The sequence below is a fragment of the Paralichthys olivaceus genome, chromosome 8, assembly GCF_024713975.1.
Source record: "Paralichthys olivaceus isolate ysfri-2021 chromosome 8, ASM2471397v2, whole genome shotgun sequence".
Lineage (NCBI taxonomy): Eukaryota > Metazoa > Chordata > Actinopteri > Pleuronectiformes > Paralichthyidae > Paralichthys > Paralichthys olivaceus.
The window spans coordinates 20,045,566-20,061,183 of record NC_091100.1 but is presented as its reverse complement, the minus strand read 5'-3'; the positions used below and the strand labels follow the sequence as shown (position 1 = coordinate 20,061,183).

At 40.7% G+C, this 15,618-nt stretch overlaps 1 protein-coding gene across 1 annotated transcript; it reads right to left on the bottom strand.

Moving 5' to 3' along the window:
* Positions 1–3,998: 3,998 nt before the first annotated feature.
* On the bottom strand, positions 3,999–14,432 carry sec23b (SEC23 homolog B, coat complex II component). Its single transcript, XM_020084285.2, has 19 exons — positions 14,209–14,432; positions 12,272–12,502; positions 11,788–11,845; positions 11,550–11,636; positions 10,629–10,865; positions 10,359–10,441; positions 10,114–10,258; positions 8,785–8,943; positions 8,514–8,629; positions 8,283–8,406; positions 8,092–8,172; positions 7,882–7,971; positions 7,524–7,630; positions 6,750–6,903; positions 6,480–6,557; positions 6,133–6,294; positions 5,909–5,995; positions 5,565–5,786; positions 3,999–4,969 (listed from the first exon to the last, which is right to left on the bottom strand). Exons 2-19 carry the CDS (start codon positions 12,490–12,492, stop codon positions 4,880–4,882), a joined length of 2,301 nt encoding a protein of 766 aa, XP_019939844.1. The 5' UTR covers positions 12,493–12,502; positions 14,209–14,432; the 3' UTR covers positions 3,999–4,879.
* Positions 14,433–15,618: the final 1,186 nt, after the last annotated feature.

Genomic DNA, 15,618 nt, shown 5'->3' with positions numbered 1-15,618 from the left:
AGACGTTTCCCATGAGTGTTGCAATTCTCCGTGAGAAAAGGAGCTAAAAATATAAATCATATGAGCCTCTTGGCAAACCGTGTTTACAACCCACGAGTAAATGAGGCCAGATAGGCCTGACATCTCTGTTACCTCAGCAGATTGCCTTCATCTTCAGCTCCGGGGGCTTAGCCGCACTTCAAAACATGACTCTGAAAACTGACAAATCAGGCCAAGGCTCTCAACCACAAGTGCCAAGCTGCTGGTGATACTGTAGGCAATTAGCACCTTGGCATGGTGTTGTACATAAAGGTGATCAGTCAGAGGTAGGTGAGCTGGTGCAAATAAATCTCCCACTTAAAATATTATGTTCTACATGATTCAGGCCCATCTGCTGTAAAATAATGAAAATGGTTGAAAACGTTCCAGGAGACGATCCACTGAAACACTTCGGAGAAACTCAACACTCAAGTGAGAAAACCCTCCCACTCATCTACTACAAGCCTCACTAAGTGCGTTATGACCTCAGATCACCCACTGGTTCTTGCCAACAGCTAACAAGAGTCTTATGGAATATCAGCAGCATGTTGGAAGTCAGAATACTTGGCTACAGTCGGGTAAACACTGCTTATGACGTCCATGTGGACGGTGATAGGCTGTCTCCTGAGTCTGTACCAATGACAAGAAGTTAATCCCTGCTCTCAATTTAACACATTTTAAGTCCTGTGCTGCAGTGCTGGGAGTGGATGTTCATGGTTTCTGATAGTGAGGTTTATTTTTGACTTTAGGATCACCACTTACAGAACATTACAAAGATCAGGGCATCTCTCTGAGAACAAAACACATCTGTTTCATTTACACCCCTCTCCACTATGACATCGTTTACAGGCCAACCTGAGAAATTGACCTGACGTACAGTCTGCAGGATACTTAAAAATGTTTTTTAACACTGACTGCACAAATGACCTCTATGCTAATCTCATTACTGGCCAACTGTTAACTTGAAGCTGCATTAATTAATATAAAAACACTGGATTTAATAATAGATCGTTAACCACCGCACAGTGGTGCTGTGATTAGCACTGTTGCCAAAAACAGATTGGGGTGATGTTGATTGGGTTTTCTAAATTGACAGTAGCTGTGAATGTGAGAGTGAACTGTTGGATGGATCTAATGATGTGAAAGAGGTTGCTCTTAATGATGACAACAGTGATTCTCAGCTCTTTCAGGCATTTTCCTGTTGGTAACTTCACTGTTTTCTTTCACTATCACTGCTGTGAAGTGGATGACTAATGTTGGCTCCACACTCTTAAGAGCCTATTGTATGCTTTCTGCTTTGAGCCAAACACCAGACGGACACAGTTATGGTGAGAAGAGCTGCACCAGGCAGGACTGCAGCTACTGATTATTTTATGTTTGTTATCATTTTGCAGAGTGATGCAATTTCTGTCGAGGTGATGCATCATTTCAAATCTAATACTTAACCAGATCGGTTTTTTTTTACCATATTGTATTTATTTTAAATGAATGAGGCTCAAAAGAGCCTGAATATTTCCCTTTGGACATAAAAGGAGAGCGATTATTGGAGTTTTACATTCATCAGCTGTCCAGAAACATGACTTCACATAAAATATTAATGATGCTGTATATCTGTTGGATGTGTAAATAAGCAACTGCCTCCCAGAGGGCCATGATAACTTCAAAGTTGATGCTTTCAGACCGTAGACTGTAGTGTGCAGAGTATATAAAGATGGAAGATACATCTCCACTTCCTCCAGACATGAAGCCAAAATATCTTGGATACAAATGCAGTTATCTTGACATTTGAAGTCTGGGCAGTAACATTTGGGATGGAGCTATGGTATCATATCATTTTAAAGCATCAAATTAAAATTAAACTTACTGAAAAACCGAGCACTTGAGTAAACATCAATGTGATAAGAGCTGCGTAAAATGACAGAAACCATTTATTACTTTTTAGTTTGGTCAGTGTCCCATCCACTAACACGGAGGATGTGGGGTTTATGACCTATACTGCAGCCAGCCACGAGGGGCTGCTCAAGATGCTTTGGCGATACTTTTTGTTATATGCCGCATTCAGACATGACCTCAAAAGGAACCGGAGAGAATTGGGTATCAGCAGTTTCACTTTTACACTTGAACAATGCAGCAGGAGATTTTCTACTCAGACGTGTTTACAACAACAAGTCCTCAGCAGAATTCAGGTGAAGGGTGGAGCAGCAGGCAGAGGCCGGATGTAACGGATTAATTCCTCTGCATAGGTCATAGATTGTTTACAGCGCATCGTCACAGGCGTTGGCTCTTATCGCCACAAACTCTCTTGATATCTTCGTGTATGATTCTCCTTTCATTCAAAGATGTTTGATTTGTTTATTTAACTTTCGCATCTGTCGCTTGTGAGAAATATCATCTGGAAGCCCTGGAGCATCTCCGGAGTTCAGTGCACGTCTGAAAGCAGCGTGTCCATCTCTATATTAAGGGTTCAGAAAGCTTTGTTAAAAGAACGTTTGGGTGAAACTGTGTAACACAACACCATAGTCATCACTCTTCAGAAGTTACGTAAATTACGTTTTCCTAACAAGGACATATATTCCCTTACAATGCAATCATTCACTTACTGCTTTTTTCATCTTTGCAGGATTATTTGTAAGTTTTATTTTATTTTATTCAAAGTTTCTGTGCTCCTGTCTTGTTTTCTTTGGTTGTGATGCACACTTTCTGTATTCAGCTCGATGAAATCTGCACTATAATGATGATTAATATCATAGGAGGATTATAAGAGGATGGTGCTGTGGACTCACAATATTAATATACATTCAAAACTTTGCTTTAAGGCTCTATAATCTTGATCACTGACATGTCATCGGACTACAGTATTGTGTCAGTCATATAACAACGCCATGGCATATTCTATATAGAAATCTTACATAAGGTATCTGGGACAGAAGCCAGAATGGATTTCTCTGACTGCTGGACGAGAACTGATCTGTTCGGATTTGATTGGAGATAATAAGACGACACGTTTCCTTACAGCTTTGCCTAAGCCTGAGAATCACATGGATGTGAGCATCATGAATGGTCACTGAAGAAAGAATCTAAGCAAAAGTGGGTTCAGAGAAATTCCTAATGTTCTTTTGTTCCTCTGAACATCACAGCTGCAGCTTTTACATGTATACAAGCCTATACACAGAGATTAAAATGAAGAAATGATTATTTTCTCTTAATGGGATCATTTTATATCCATGTGCACCACAGCCTTAAATTGTGTAGATATACCACTTTCCACTGGAAAATTCAAGGATCAAAAAGGGACCTTTTGGATCTACAAGAGTGTCCATGTCAAAAGAGATTAAGAACCATTGCATCTTTTTATTTGGCCTTGAATACCTTCAGAGCATATGTGGTCTCGGAGTGCAACATCGTACGGCATAAGCTCTTGATAGACACGTACTTCATTTGTATTTCAGTGGCAACTTCCGCTTAAAGCCGCTAAGAGTAGAATTTGCCTCTAAACAGATAGCCCGTACGGATTAGTCTTCATAATCTGCCATTCACTGATCCTCGAAATCATACTGTCTGGGTGCTCTGGAATCAGCTTACAGTGACAGTAGATGGTGTGCGAGTGGTTTTATGATTGGGATTGTGTGCTGTGTGGGCTTTTATGTAAAGTAGCGACGAATGAGAAAAAGACAATTGTTTAGGCTAGCAATCTGCACAGAGGATGTCACCTACGGCTGTAACAACTGGATTTGTATGCCTTTCTCTCGTATACACACTCACAAAACCACGTAAACCTGTAATACGAGGCAGAGAGATTAAGCACATTCCACCTGTTGCAGATGCCTGGAGGTTGAACTGAGCATCTCGAGTAAACTCTAACCTCAATGTGAAAATCCACTTGTTTAATTTCAGCAAAACAGACAATGTGGCCTTAATATATATATATATACAAAAAGTGTTGTGTATAGGACGTGTGAGATCAGACAATACAGACAGAATCTGTTTCCGCTGTTCTTTATATAGATAGCTTTAAGAATCCAGACAGGATTTAAATCAAACAACTGTCACTTTTACACAGTCCTACAGTATATTAAAGTTTGATTACAAAGACACTTGGGCAGTCATAGGGTGACAAATACCAGATGGTGAATGAGTGGGGACGAGTGGATGCAACTACAGATAAAAACAAATCTCAAAGTTCGTCATTGAAAGCAGAGTCGTAGTGATTGACTTCCATTTCTCAGAACAGAAATCACACATTTTTCTTCGCAATTCTTCTTGATAAAATGTTAAGACATGTGGGGGTATTGTCAAACAAGCTATGATTAACAAGCAATCGGTGTGCGGACCGACAAGCTCTGTGTGTGAACATTTCTGAACCAGCATTAGAGGTACCATTATAATTTATTTATGAGAAAAATGTCATCTTTAGCTATAGACAAAGCAAACACACATTAGCATCTTATTAAACAGCACCTTCAACAAGGTCTGATGCAGTAGACACATGTTTTAGGACAAACAGACAAAAAGAAGACATTAAATTATTCGTCTAATCATTCTGCATGTCAGAGGTGATATCAAATATAAAATAGAAATAAAGACTTTTTATATTGCTTTCATTATGACAGCTTGGTGCAGGAGAATCGGAGCCATTTCTCGTAATAACACGTTAGAAAACGAGTGGAGGTCTTCTCATTAGGAATGTGCTATTTTCTCCCTTTTTCGCTTCCTTGTGCATAATGGAAATGTCACACGACTGGAGAAAGAGCACTCTGGGGTTTGGCTCCTTTACAAAAAAAAGGGGGAAATGTTAATGGATCCCGTTGTCAGAAGAGGAATGTCGTATCACTCCTTTCTATTGTGCTGCAGTAGAGGACGTCTACGCAGAGCTGGAGACAGCCAGCTTCTTCAAGTGGTCCATGAAGACCTGCAGGCTGACGTCATCAGTGAGGATTGGGGCTCCCGTCTCCTGTAGAGGTACAACAATAAAGTTGTTGAGCGATTTACTCATTTTACAAACTTTTCATTGTCTGATCTCATTATCACTAATGACTCAAACATGGTTATCACTAAAGGTTAGCTTGTCTAAGACTTCACTCTCATGATAATCTCATTCTCAGACTGCCAGAGATGACGAGGAAGATATGGTTCTGCTCTTCCTTGAACCATCAGATAAGAGATTAATGCTATTGTCCATTTTCAATCATCCCCACTTAAACCAGAGGTTAGCAGATGCAAGACCTGCGTTTGCTGACAGTTTGACTAAATTTTCTGTGTCGTCAATACAGTTTTTAATCCAGGCTACAGACAAATCCTGAGATTGCATGATTGATGAGTACATATTCTCAGACATGAGATGATAATCTTATAATTTTTTTAAAAAATCTGGAGAAAATGTATTCCCCTTTACATTTTTAAAAGTAATGTTACATCCAGTAAACCAATGCCATATAATTAATTAAGGTGCCATTGTCCTTTAATTTCAGTTTATTTCCTCTTCGGGTGAGGAATCAGTCCTCTATAAGAAAGCTTTATGAAACAAGTGAGATGTAGCTGTTCTGTACCTGTCCCCAGGAGTAGAGGTTGTTGTGGGTCTGTGATGGGTTGACCTTGGAGAGCAAAAAGCGAGCCTGTGAGCCTCCGTGCTCTGTGTCAATGTAGCGCGGCATGGGGAACCGCGTCTGCAGGATCTCCTGGGCGTCGTCCAGAGGAGCCTGGAGCAGCTGTTTGAAGTTCTCGTACTCTGTCATTTCCTGGTAGCCAGCCTTTCGCCACTGGGCTATAGTCTGGAAATGAAGAGAAAATAAACAGCATTAAGAAGTGATTGGTGAAATCTATATGAAAACTCACATTTCCCCCTGGGATCAATAAAGTATTTCTGATTCTAGTCAAGGGTCTGCTGTCTCACCTCTCCATGGAAGATAACCAGCTGGAAGAAAGTGTCCATGAGCAGGATTCGATCTGGCAGGATGCTGCTGCTGTCCAGGAGCACAGGCTGAGAAGGACAAATACATCCAGGAAACATTTAAGTAACATTTAACACCAAAAACTTCAACACTGACAAACATTTCCTCTAGAAACGCTGGACTCGTCTATCATGAATAGTAATGGTGTGGAGGGTGTGAGGCTGACCTCTGGTGGTCCATGGAAGGAGTATGAGTAGAGAATGGGCTGGATCATGATCAGGGACTGGGTGAGGTCCTGTCTGACAAAGTGGTGCCTGTAATAGGACGACTCATCTGGGCTGTTGTTGAACACCTGCAGGAAGGGCGACCGCCGCAGGTGGAACATAAACTGCAGAAGACGAGAGAAATAAAAGACAAGTTATTAAATGAAAAATCAGTGCCATGTAATATTTTTGTTAAATACTGCTAATCTATTAAACTGTGGCCACTTTGTTATAAATGCAGTGTATTGAGACACTTTGCAATCTGATCGATAGAGACGGCAAAACTTCAGTTACTAGGAGGCAGGTTTACCTGTGGGTAGAGGGACAGAGACTCTGACAGTTTGAAGGATGAAGGATCATCTTTATTGAACTGGCCAAACTTTTGACACTGCAACCAAGGGAGACAAGACATTGTTTAAACACTGAGCAGAACAGATAATAGATCCAATATAACCTGGCACATCATACTGCAATACAAATAGAACATTGCATAATATTATACAATCCTATTGATGCCAACTATGTATTATTCCTCTCATCACGAAGCAGGAAGCGGTTTGTGTGTGGGAGTGTCACTCACCAGGCGGATGAGCTGCCTGTCCAGCCAACGCAGGACATCAGGTCCCTCCTCCGACTCGGCTCTGAAGACTCCCAGGCGAGCCATGAGCACAGCAGCCGCTTCTTGGTCGAACGACGACTCGATGTGCTGAATCTGGGACTGCGCATCTGCCCAGCTTGGGTAGGGATAAAAAAATAATAATACAGAAGAAGAAGAATAGAGAGAGAGAGAGGGAGGGAGGGAGGACACAGAGAGGCAAAGGTTAGTGTGGGTGAGGTATGAATGAGATGAATGACGCACATGAAGAAGGCGTCGCCAAACAGGAATGTAGAAATCCTTTGTAGTGAAGCTAATATTGATTCTAGCTGTCACTCTCTTGAATAAATGCCAGAATCATCTTAAGACTAAGACTACCATGTTTGGAAGGGGAGGGTGAGGTGAGGGGCATTCAGCTGCAACATGCAACTTCACCACTAGATGTCACTAAATCTTAAACACTGAACCTTTAAAGCTGTTTTCAGACACAAACTCTGGAAAATGTCCACACAATTGGTTATGGAGTTTGTGTTCACAACTACAGAAACATCCCTGGAGCGTTCATGTGGGGCATACAGAGGCTGGGCATAATTTATGAATTCCACTGCGGAAATCATGTGAATGTCCGCAGCAACTGACTCAGACATTTGGGTTTTCACATAAAGCCCCTCTGGATAATTTCAGGGGACTATCACTATCAGTGCATGTCTGAAAACAGCTAAAGTTGTATCTATACCAACAATAAAAACAGAGTCTTACTTCCTGGCGATGGTGGTGACTCGTATCCTTCTCTGTGTATTGGAGTGCTGGTACTGGGTTACAAACTGGATTGCTCCTCGGCCACCTTGGGGGACTGGTGCATTGTGCTGCACACACACAGATAACAGTGGAGAACATAAGAATTCAGTTGACAATCATTCCTCTTTTGTGTGAGCTGAACAAAAAGGCCTTCTACTACAAGGACTGAAGCACACAAAAAGCCACTGTTTGTAGAGTTTACAAAGCAAAGCCTTTATCACACTTCTTCACTTATTTGATGTAATCAGTGCCTGTACTTTCATCAGTGTGCTGTAATCCTCTCAGTTCTAAAAGCTAAATTCTCGTTTAAGTCCTTTACCTGATTTACCACTTCAAAGTAAATGCCCAAAGTGGTGGAAGGGGTGAGACTGCACACTTTCCACTGGCTTGTGCCACCGACGCCCATCTCCTGCAGACAACAGAGAACGTATTGTGATAAATGTTAGTAACTAACAGCTCTCAGATTACCCAATGACAGGGGAAGGAATCTGATCTAAATGTCCCACTTTTATCAGAGGCAGTGACTCACGTTCTCTGAAACACAGGAGCCTTTGGAGTTGAGTGAAACGCATGGTCCGATGGCACCGCAAACCTTCAGCTCCCTTGACGTCTGTATAACAGACAATGACAAGTTAACTTAACTTCTCTTACATCTTAACATTGAAAGTCCGAATGTGGCATGAAATGATAATATATTACGATAGTAAATTGCGTTTTTACCTTGACTTCCATGACCCCTCCAAAGGCCATGCGGAAGTCACCATTGTAGTCTTTGCTGAAGACTCTCTGGAAGGTCTGCTTGAACAGCGAAGTGTTGAAGGAGTCTCCCATCACAATGTGGCCCCTAATAAAGCACAGCTTTTGATTAGAACCCTAAATTATGATTATTAAGAACACACAGGACAAATAATTCCACACCCTAGACCAATGACATAATAAGAGCTGACGCACCCGGTGAGATTAGATAAACACTTCATCTCCAGAAGTCCAGTCTGATCCAGGGCACAAGCGTAGATGTCAATACTGTGGCCATTTACTGCTGAGCGATTGGCCAAGGCTTCATGATACTGTGTGATACAAGACATGAAACATTGAATATAGCCTCTGTGCATTGTGCAAGAGGGACTTGACTTAAACAGGTGGATAGTCAGAGATTTTATGATAAGAAAAGGAACATTTTGAGGTGAAATCTTGTAAGAGGGACATGCACATGAGAGTTCACCTTGGTTGCTTTCTTTAGGTGACGAGCATTGTCCTTCTGGATGTCATGCCAGGAGCGGATGGGAGTTTTCAGCTCGTCGCCCACCACCATGCCAGGGCCCTGAGTGGGTGGCCCACCGATGAACAGCATCACACGAGCCCCTGTGTTGGGGAATGTTCCCTGTGGGTGAGCAGAGGAGGATTTGGGTTCAGTGAAGGGAAAGTACCATTGTACCTGTTCTCAAGTTTTTTTGTTTTTTTTTACAATGACACAAAGGAGTTCTACTTGATGTAGATGCTCACCGAGGTACACACTTTACTGCTCATAAAACTGAGCTTTCATGGGTGGGAATCATCCGTCAGTAGGTTTTGTTCTGTAAGATTTGTGCTGAATCCCTGATTTCAAGCTGTGAATAATGAGACCTGGTGGACAACTGACCTAATTCTCATTTTATCATTTTATCAGACTATAAATACAGCTTGATTTTCAAAGATAAAGCCTAATTATAATACAGAAATCTTTATTTTATTCAGTCATTTGAAATGATTTTGAAACTCTTAACTCGGGCAGAACAGAATGTCATGAGTGGGTAGTATTTTAGAAAAGGGAAAACCTGACAGCCAACACATATGACAAAGTCCACAGTCCGATAATGTGGGAAAGTTCAACACACGATGACACATTGGAAATAGGCCAAGCAGTTACATAGCCTTCAATATAGTGTTACACTTGACAGCAAGTTCTACGTCAATGCTGATTCATTCCCTAAGGAACAAAGTCTACTTATTCACGGAGAACACTAAAATACACAAGACAGCTGATACCAGGTCCCCAGCCGCCTCTTGGAGTTGTGCATAATATGTAAGAGACAAATGTATCGAGTCAAATGCCTCTCGACAAATCAGTGAATCTACAGCAAAATGTATTCTTATCAAGCCTCATCCTATCTGCTGAAGGAGAGTAGAGTGGGGGGAATGATCTGTTGCACTATCAGTTATATAACCATGCAGATTAGCAGTTGGAGAAGAGAGGATAATGATGGTGGAGGGAAAAGGCAGAAGGCAAACAAGGAACCAGCTCTAGAACAGACAAAGTACATGTACTGTTCCTGCAGCTGATATTTATCAGACATTGTGTGTGTGGAACAGTTACATGTTTCATGATAGTAGAGGCTAAAGGTCAGGTTACTGTGAAGCAACTCAATGAATGACTGCTAATTTATTTGTATCATTGGAATATACTCAATATGTGTGTGTGTTAGTAACCAGGTTAATCTGAGTTAAACCAAAAAATGAAAAGTACAATACTTTCACTTCATGATTAGTTTTTCTACAAGTGTGTGTAATGTACCTCGAGCAGGCCGACAGCAACAGACAGTGCAACACCAGTGGAGCGGAGTGGACGTTTGCCCTGAGGGACGGGCCAGGGATCCCTCTGAAGTTCACCGAGCAAGTCTGTGAGATTCATATCGACTCTGTGCACAGGCTGCAGGAACCTGGAAATGAGAAAACAAATCCAAACCTGTGTTAAACAAGAAAAACATCCAACTTCAGTTTAGTGACAAAGACAAATTAACAGTTACTGCTCCTATTTACCTGCAAGAGGCTGCAGTGTCCTGAGGGGCCTGTGGGCGACCTTGCTGTCCTGATGCTGCTGGTTTTGTTAAACCTAGCATCTCCTAAAACACAGACACAAAGAAAAACACATACTCTTGAGTCGAGCGGAGACTTTTCAGGTCAGCTTCAAATATCAAAACCGCTTCCATTTTCTGAGAGAATACCAAAGGCATTTAAAATTTGAGACCAGATACACAACTCTATATTTTTCATATTCCTCCCATTCAAAATGCATTTGCCCCAACCCACCTGGATCTGTTTGGCGGACAGGTCTTTTGTGCCTCTGAACACGTAGCTCTTGGCAATCCCCTCGCAGCTGAGCTCATGGACCTGGACCATGCGTCCGAATGTGATTAGGCCCACCAGGGCATTGGGTGGCAGCAGGCTCAGGGACATCTGCAGGGACTCCTTGAGGGCCTGAAGGTCCTCCTCTTCCAAACATGTGTCCACCACATATAGGAAGATCAGAGGTGTTGGCTGTCCACGCTGTAAAGAGGCAGGATGGGACGGTTACACACTGATGAAATCATGGGCTTCTTTTCCACACACTTCATAAATATTTGGTGAAACAATGATGATCAAAAACTCATGGAAATTGTAAAGAGGATGGATTTAAGTTTTTGTTTGTTTACGGAATGTATATTTTCTAAAATGCATGCACTAGGAGAGACACTATGTGATCATCAGCAGCTCATATTACTTCTGAAAACCATGTGCATTACTGATGAAGTTGCAGTTGTTAGCCTCTTTTGTAGTTTGGCCCTCATTGGTTGCAAAGCCAAGGATGTTTGTGTGTAACCTTACTAATCTTTATTATTACCAACTGTATTACATCAACTTATCAAAACTTGATATAATAAAGGCAAATATCTGTCACAAGTTGGCCAATTTAAGTGCACATAATAAGTATATGATCTATTTTTCCAAAGACCTGTGCTAACATTAGCCTTTAGTAAATCATCCATGAGCACAGAAAAAAGAGAATGGTATTTTTAGATTCATGATGTATACAGAGTGGCACTGCACTCATTGATTAAACCCAAGGCTTAAATATAATATAAGTAGTATTTACCTTTATAAGTTACTAATGGAAATCATTAATATTAGCCTTTGCACAATACAACTTCAGTGGTACTGAGGTCAGAGTGCTGACATGTATGTAGTATTTACCTGTACTATGTACTCAATGGTGGAAAACTGCGGCATGAGTTCAGCAGGCTGGTTCACTTCTGATATGCCTGCGTAAGAGGGAGGGAACTGCAGAGACAAAGGGAAAACTGGGTAAACCAACCTGATAAAGGAATGTGGCTGGTCCACATTTAGATATTCATGGTCATTTAAGTTTATGTAATAATTATTATCAAATAGAAGAGTAAGGCTTTAGCATGCTGTGGACGTCAGTACTTACAGGGTTTCTCTGAAAGCAGAAGTTACACGCCCATATTTTTGCTCTGAAGTCCACTTGACTGTAAAAGAGGGATTCAAATGTTTGTATTCAATTGGCAGGTGTGTTTACAGTTCTCATATAACACACCTAGTACTTCTAAAACATCAATGGAAATGCTGACGTGTAAAATACACAGCACAAAATTTTAATATTTTAAATATACATAAATAGTTTAACAGAATTCCAATGTTTCCCTTGAGTTAATCTGTTTTCATTTGCCCTTTGATCGCACAGCTGGTTTTAGCCACCGTAATACACACATTATGACACATTACCTACACACACAACTATTGAAAGACTGCAATTCACATGTGTAAAAAAAGAGCACAATTATACACTGAGTCCAAAAGGATAGTGTTTTCTGGTGTCTGAAACTGAAAACAAACACTCAAATATACAATGCAACATCTGAAAACATGTTTTTTTTTTTTTTTTTTTGACTCACCACAGTGGGTTAAGCACTGCCTTGCAGTTGGCCCGGCTGCACAGAACGGGCTCGTATTGGACCGGAGGCAGGTCGGGCCTCTCCTTGAGGGGTGTGAAGAGGCAGGAGACGGGGGCCACCAGCCTGGTAGCTTCCAGGCGGCTGGAGGGCCACAGGTTCCAGCTGAACCTAACCCCATCCCTGTCTTCATTCTGTTGGATGAACTCCTGGTAGGTTGCCATCACAGTGCTTCTGGAGAAAGAGCCCAATACACCACCAGATGAGGTTGTTGGTCCGATGGAATAAATAGATGTAGTGGTCTAAACGTGTGCCGCTGCTTCTATCTGTGTCTTCAAGCTAACTACTCACACTGGGTGCAGTGAACACCTTTATACAGGTACTCCTTCATCTCCTGAGCTAAAATAAGACGCAGATGTAAGCATGACGCACAAACATGTCATTGGGAAACCTGACAAGCATGTTCTGATGACAGAGAACAAAGCAGAGGAATCCTAGCATTCACAGGCTTCTCCTTCGCTAAAGGCGTCATTGATGTTCCACACATACCAAAAATACATCACCAGGAATCCTGTTGTAGCAACGGTTCACACTCCCTGTTTCTCACCATAATCAGAGGACTCTATACAACAACATTTATGGAAAGATGTAAATAAAATAATGTTGAAATCACTTGTCAGTCTGGCATAAGATGCTGTGAAAAATATGTTTGGCCAGACAACTGTTTTTGTATTCTAACTTCGTCAAACAAAGAACTACCTGTTCACTCTATTACATAAGAAAACATACTAATTGTGAGGGATATTTCATAATCCCACAGATCCTGACGTGACGCTGTCTGATAAGCAGTTCACAGTCCAAAGATTTTCTACTTACTATAACATGAGATGGAGAAAAAAAGCAAATTCTCACAAATAAGTATCTGGGACTTAAAAATGTTTGGCATAATTTCTCAAAAGAGTTGGTGAAAAAGCTGCTGATGTAGCACGTTGTTTCAACTCTAATGCTTTTGCAAATAGTTCCAACTTGTGGAAATAATTTCAATTAATCAAACAAACAAGAAAAATGAAGACATTGCATGTGACGGTTACTCGGCCTGTGATAGGAGGAAAGGGATTTCATAGCACCTAGAGACAAAAACAATAATCTTGGATAAACACAGAATTGAGTCAGAGCCGAAGGCAATTGGTCCATCATAAGTAATGAGCAACCAGTTTGAGAACTTAGTAATTACATGTGCATTTTAATTCAAAGTTAACATTGTGCATCACTTGCTGTTTACTCTGACTCATAATAAAAAAGTGAATACCTTCGGGTTGTTGAGTGATGGTTGAGCAGATTAAGCAGTTTAAAGACACCACATTCTCTTTGAGAGGTTGAGTGGAAAATGAGTAAATAAATAATGATTGTTGTGTTGACGTGGATGTGACCTTTGATTGGTCGAATGAAGGATGCGTGTGGCGTTATTGGTTCTCTCATTTGGGGAATTGATTTCCCCGTTTTCACCATCACAGAATGCGAACAACTTGAATTTCTAATCTGATCCAGTAACAGAGAAGCATCCGTCGTTGTAGAAAACTTCAGGCAGTAAAATGACCCTGGTCCACCACACAGGCAACAGGCCACGTATGATCACTGAAGATGAACAGTGAGGGCTGCGGTCCTGAGCAGCTCCTCTACGCTCGTTTCATTCATGTAACATCGTTTAACGGTGTTAGCACCGTGTGGCTTCCTGCTACACTCGTTAATAAATGCTGGTTTCATGAATAATGGTCAGTGGTCGCCTCGACGCTGCTCTGAGCCTCTTGAAGCTAAACGGCTACGTTGAATAGCAGCCGGTGCGTTAGCTAGCGGAATGTAGCATTGACCCGCTTCCTGTGCCCCCGTCAGCACGAAACCCGGCGGCCTACTTTTCAGTACACGTGAATTGGAGTTCTTACCTTTTACTTTATGTTCCCTCGGGAGTGGACAGTACAGACAGAGTAATCTGTTCAAAGAGAGCAGAGCATTTGGAGGGGAAGGCCGGCGGGTGTGGAGATGAAGGCAGAAGGACGACGGTCGGTGAGCGGATCACTCCCTCAGCCGCAGTCTGCACTTTACTACACTGACGTGTAACTCCACGGTCTCTCCGCTCCCATTGGCTCGTCTCTCTGTGACGTGTCTGCGCGCCCTGCATACGAACAGGAAGAGAGGGACCATGGGAGATGAAGTTCTTTCACTCAGCTTTCTTAACACGTAGGTCGATGCCGACGATGACGTCATTGATACTTTCGCTTGCGCGTCCTCTGACTGCTGATAGAAAATAATAAAGTAGAACACAGGTGCTGAGTTAAAGACTATTATCTACATAGGCATTTAGAGGGGGGTATGAAAGTTACTGTGAATATGAGAATAATACAAAAATGTAAGTTATTCATAGTTACAATTAAGTTAATATTATTCTCATAATTCTAAGAAATTCATATTTGAATCTAAAAGTCTATGTAATGAAGTAGACTAGATTATTTACTACTCAAGGAAGCCTACAATATTTCTTTATCTGAATATGTCTACTCAACTATAGGGTATTAGAGGGAACCATGAATGTTTTAGCTTTTAGTTATAATGATCATACAAACAATATAAGTTAACAATTACAGTAAAGTCAATGTTATTCTGATAACTATAAGCATTACTTACGTATGCAAGTAAAGTAGGCTAAATGTAGACTAAAGAAGGACTACTACAGTACTTTATCTTAATATTTGTACTTCCCTACATTAGCTGTTAGATTATGAAAGTTATAAATAGTAATGAGAATTATGCAAAATGTTACTAATTAGTAGTTGCAACAAAGTTAAATATAACGTTTCTATTTTTATTTAATAGCCTATATGTATTGAAGTAGACTAGATTGACTATATAAGTTACTTAAGAAGTCCTTCAATATTACTTTATCTCAATATTTCTACTGAACTATATGCTATTTGAGTGAATTTGAATGTTATTGTAGATAGTTATCAGAATAATACAAAAATAAGTTAATAGTTACAGTTAAGTCAATATTATTCTCATAACTATACGCTAAAATGCTACATCCATATTTTTCTCTAACAACCTATGTAGTTCAGTATAGGCTAAAAATGTAGGCTATCTTATTTTATCTGAATATGTGTACTTCCCTATATAGGCAAGAGGGAATTGTTAAATGTTATTATAGACTAGAACATATCAGAACTTTTTAAAAAAAATTATCAACAGGCTAACATTTTTTGTATTTGTTGCCAGATTTCCTTTTTATGGATGTCAGAAATCACGTATTTGGTGGTAATGTAATTATTCTGAATAATTAGAAATCAAGCTACATTGCA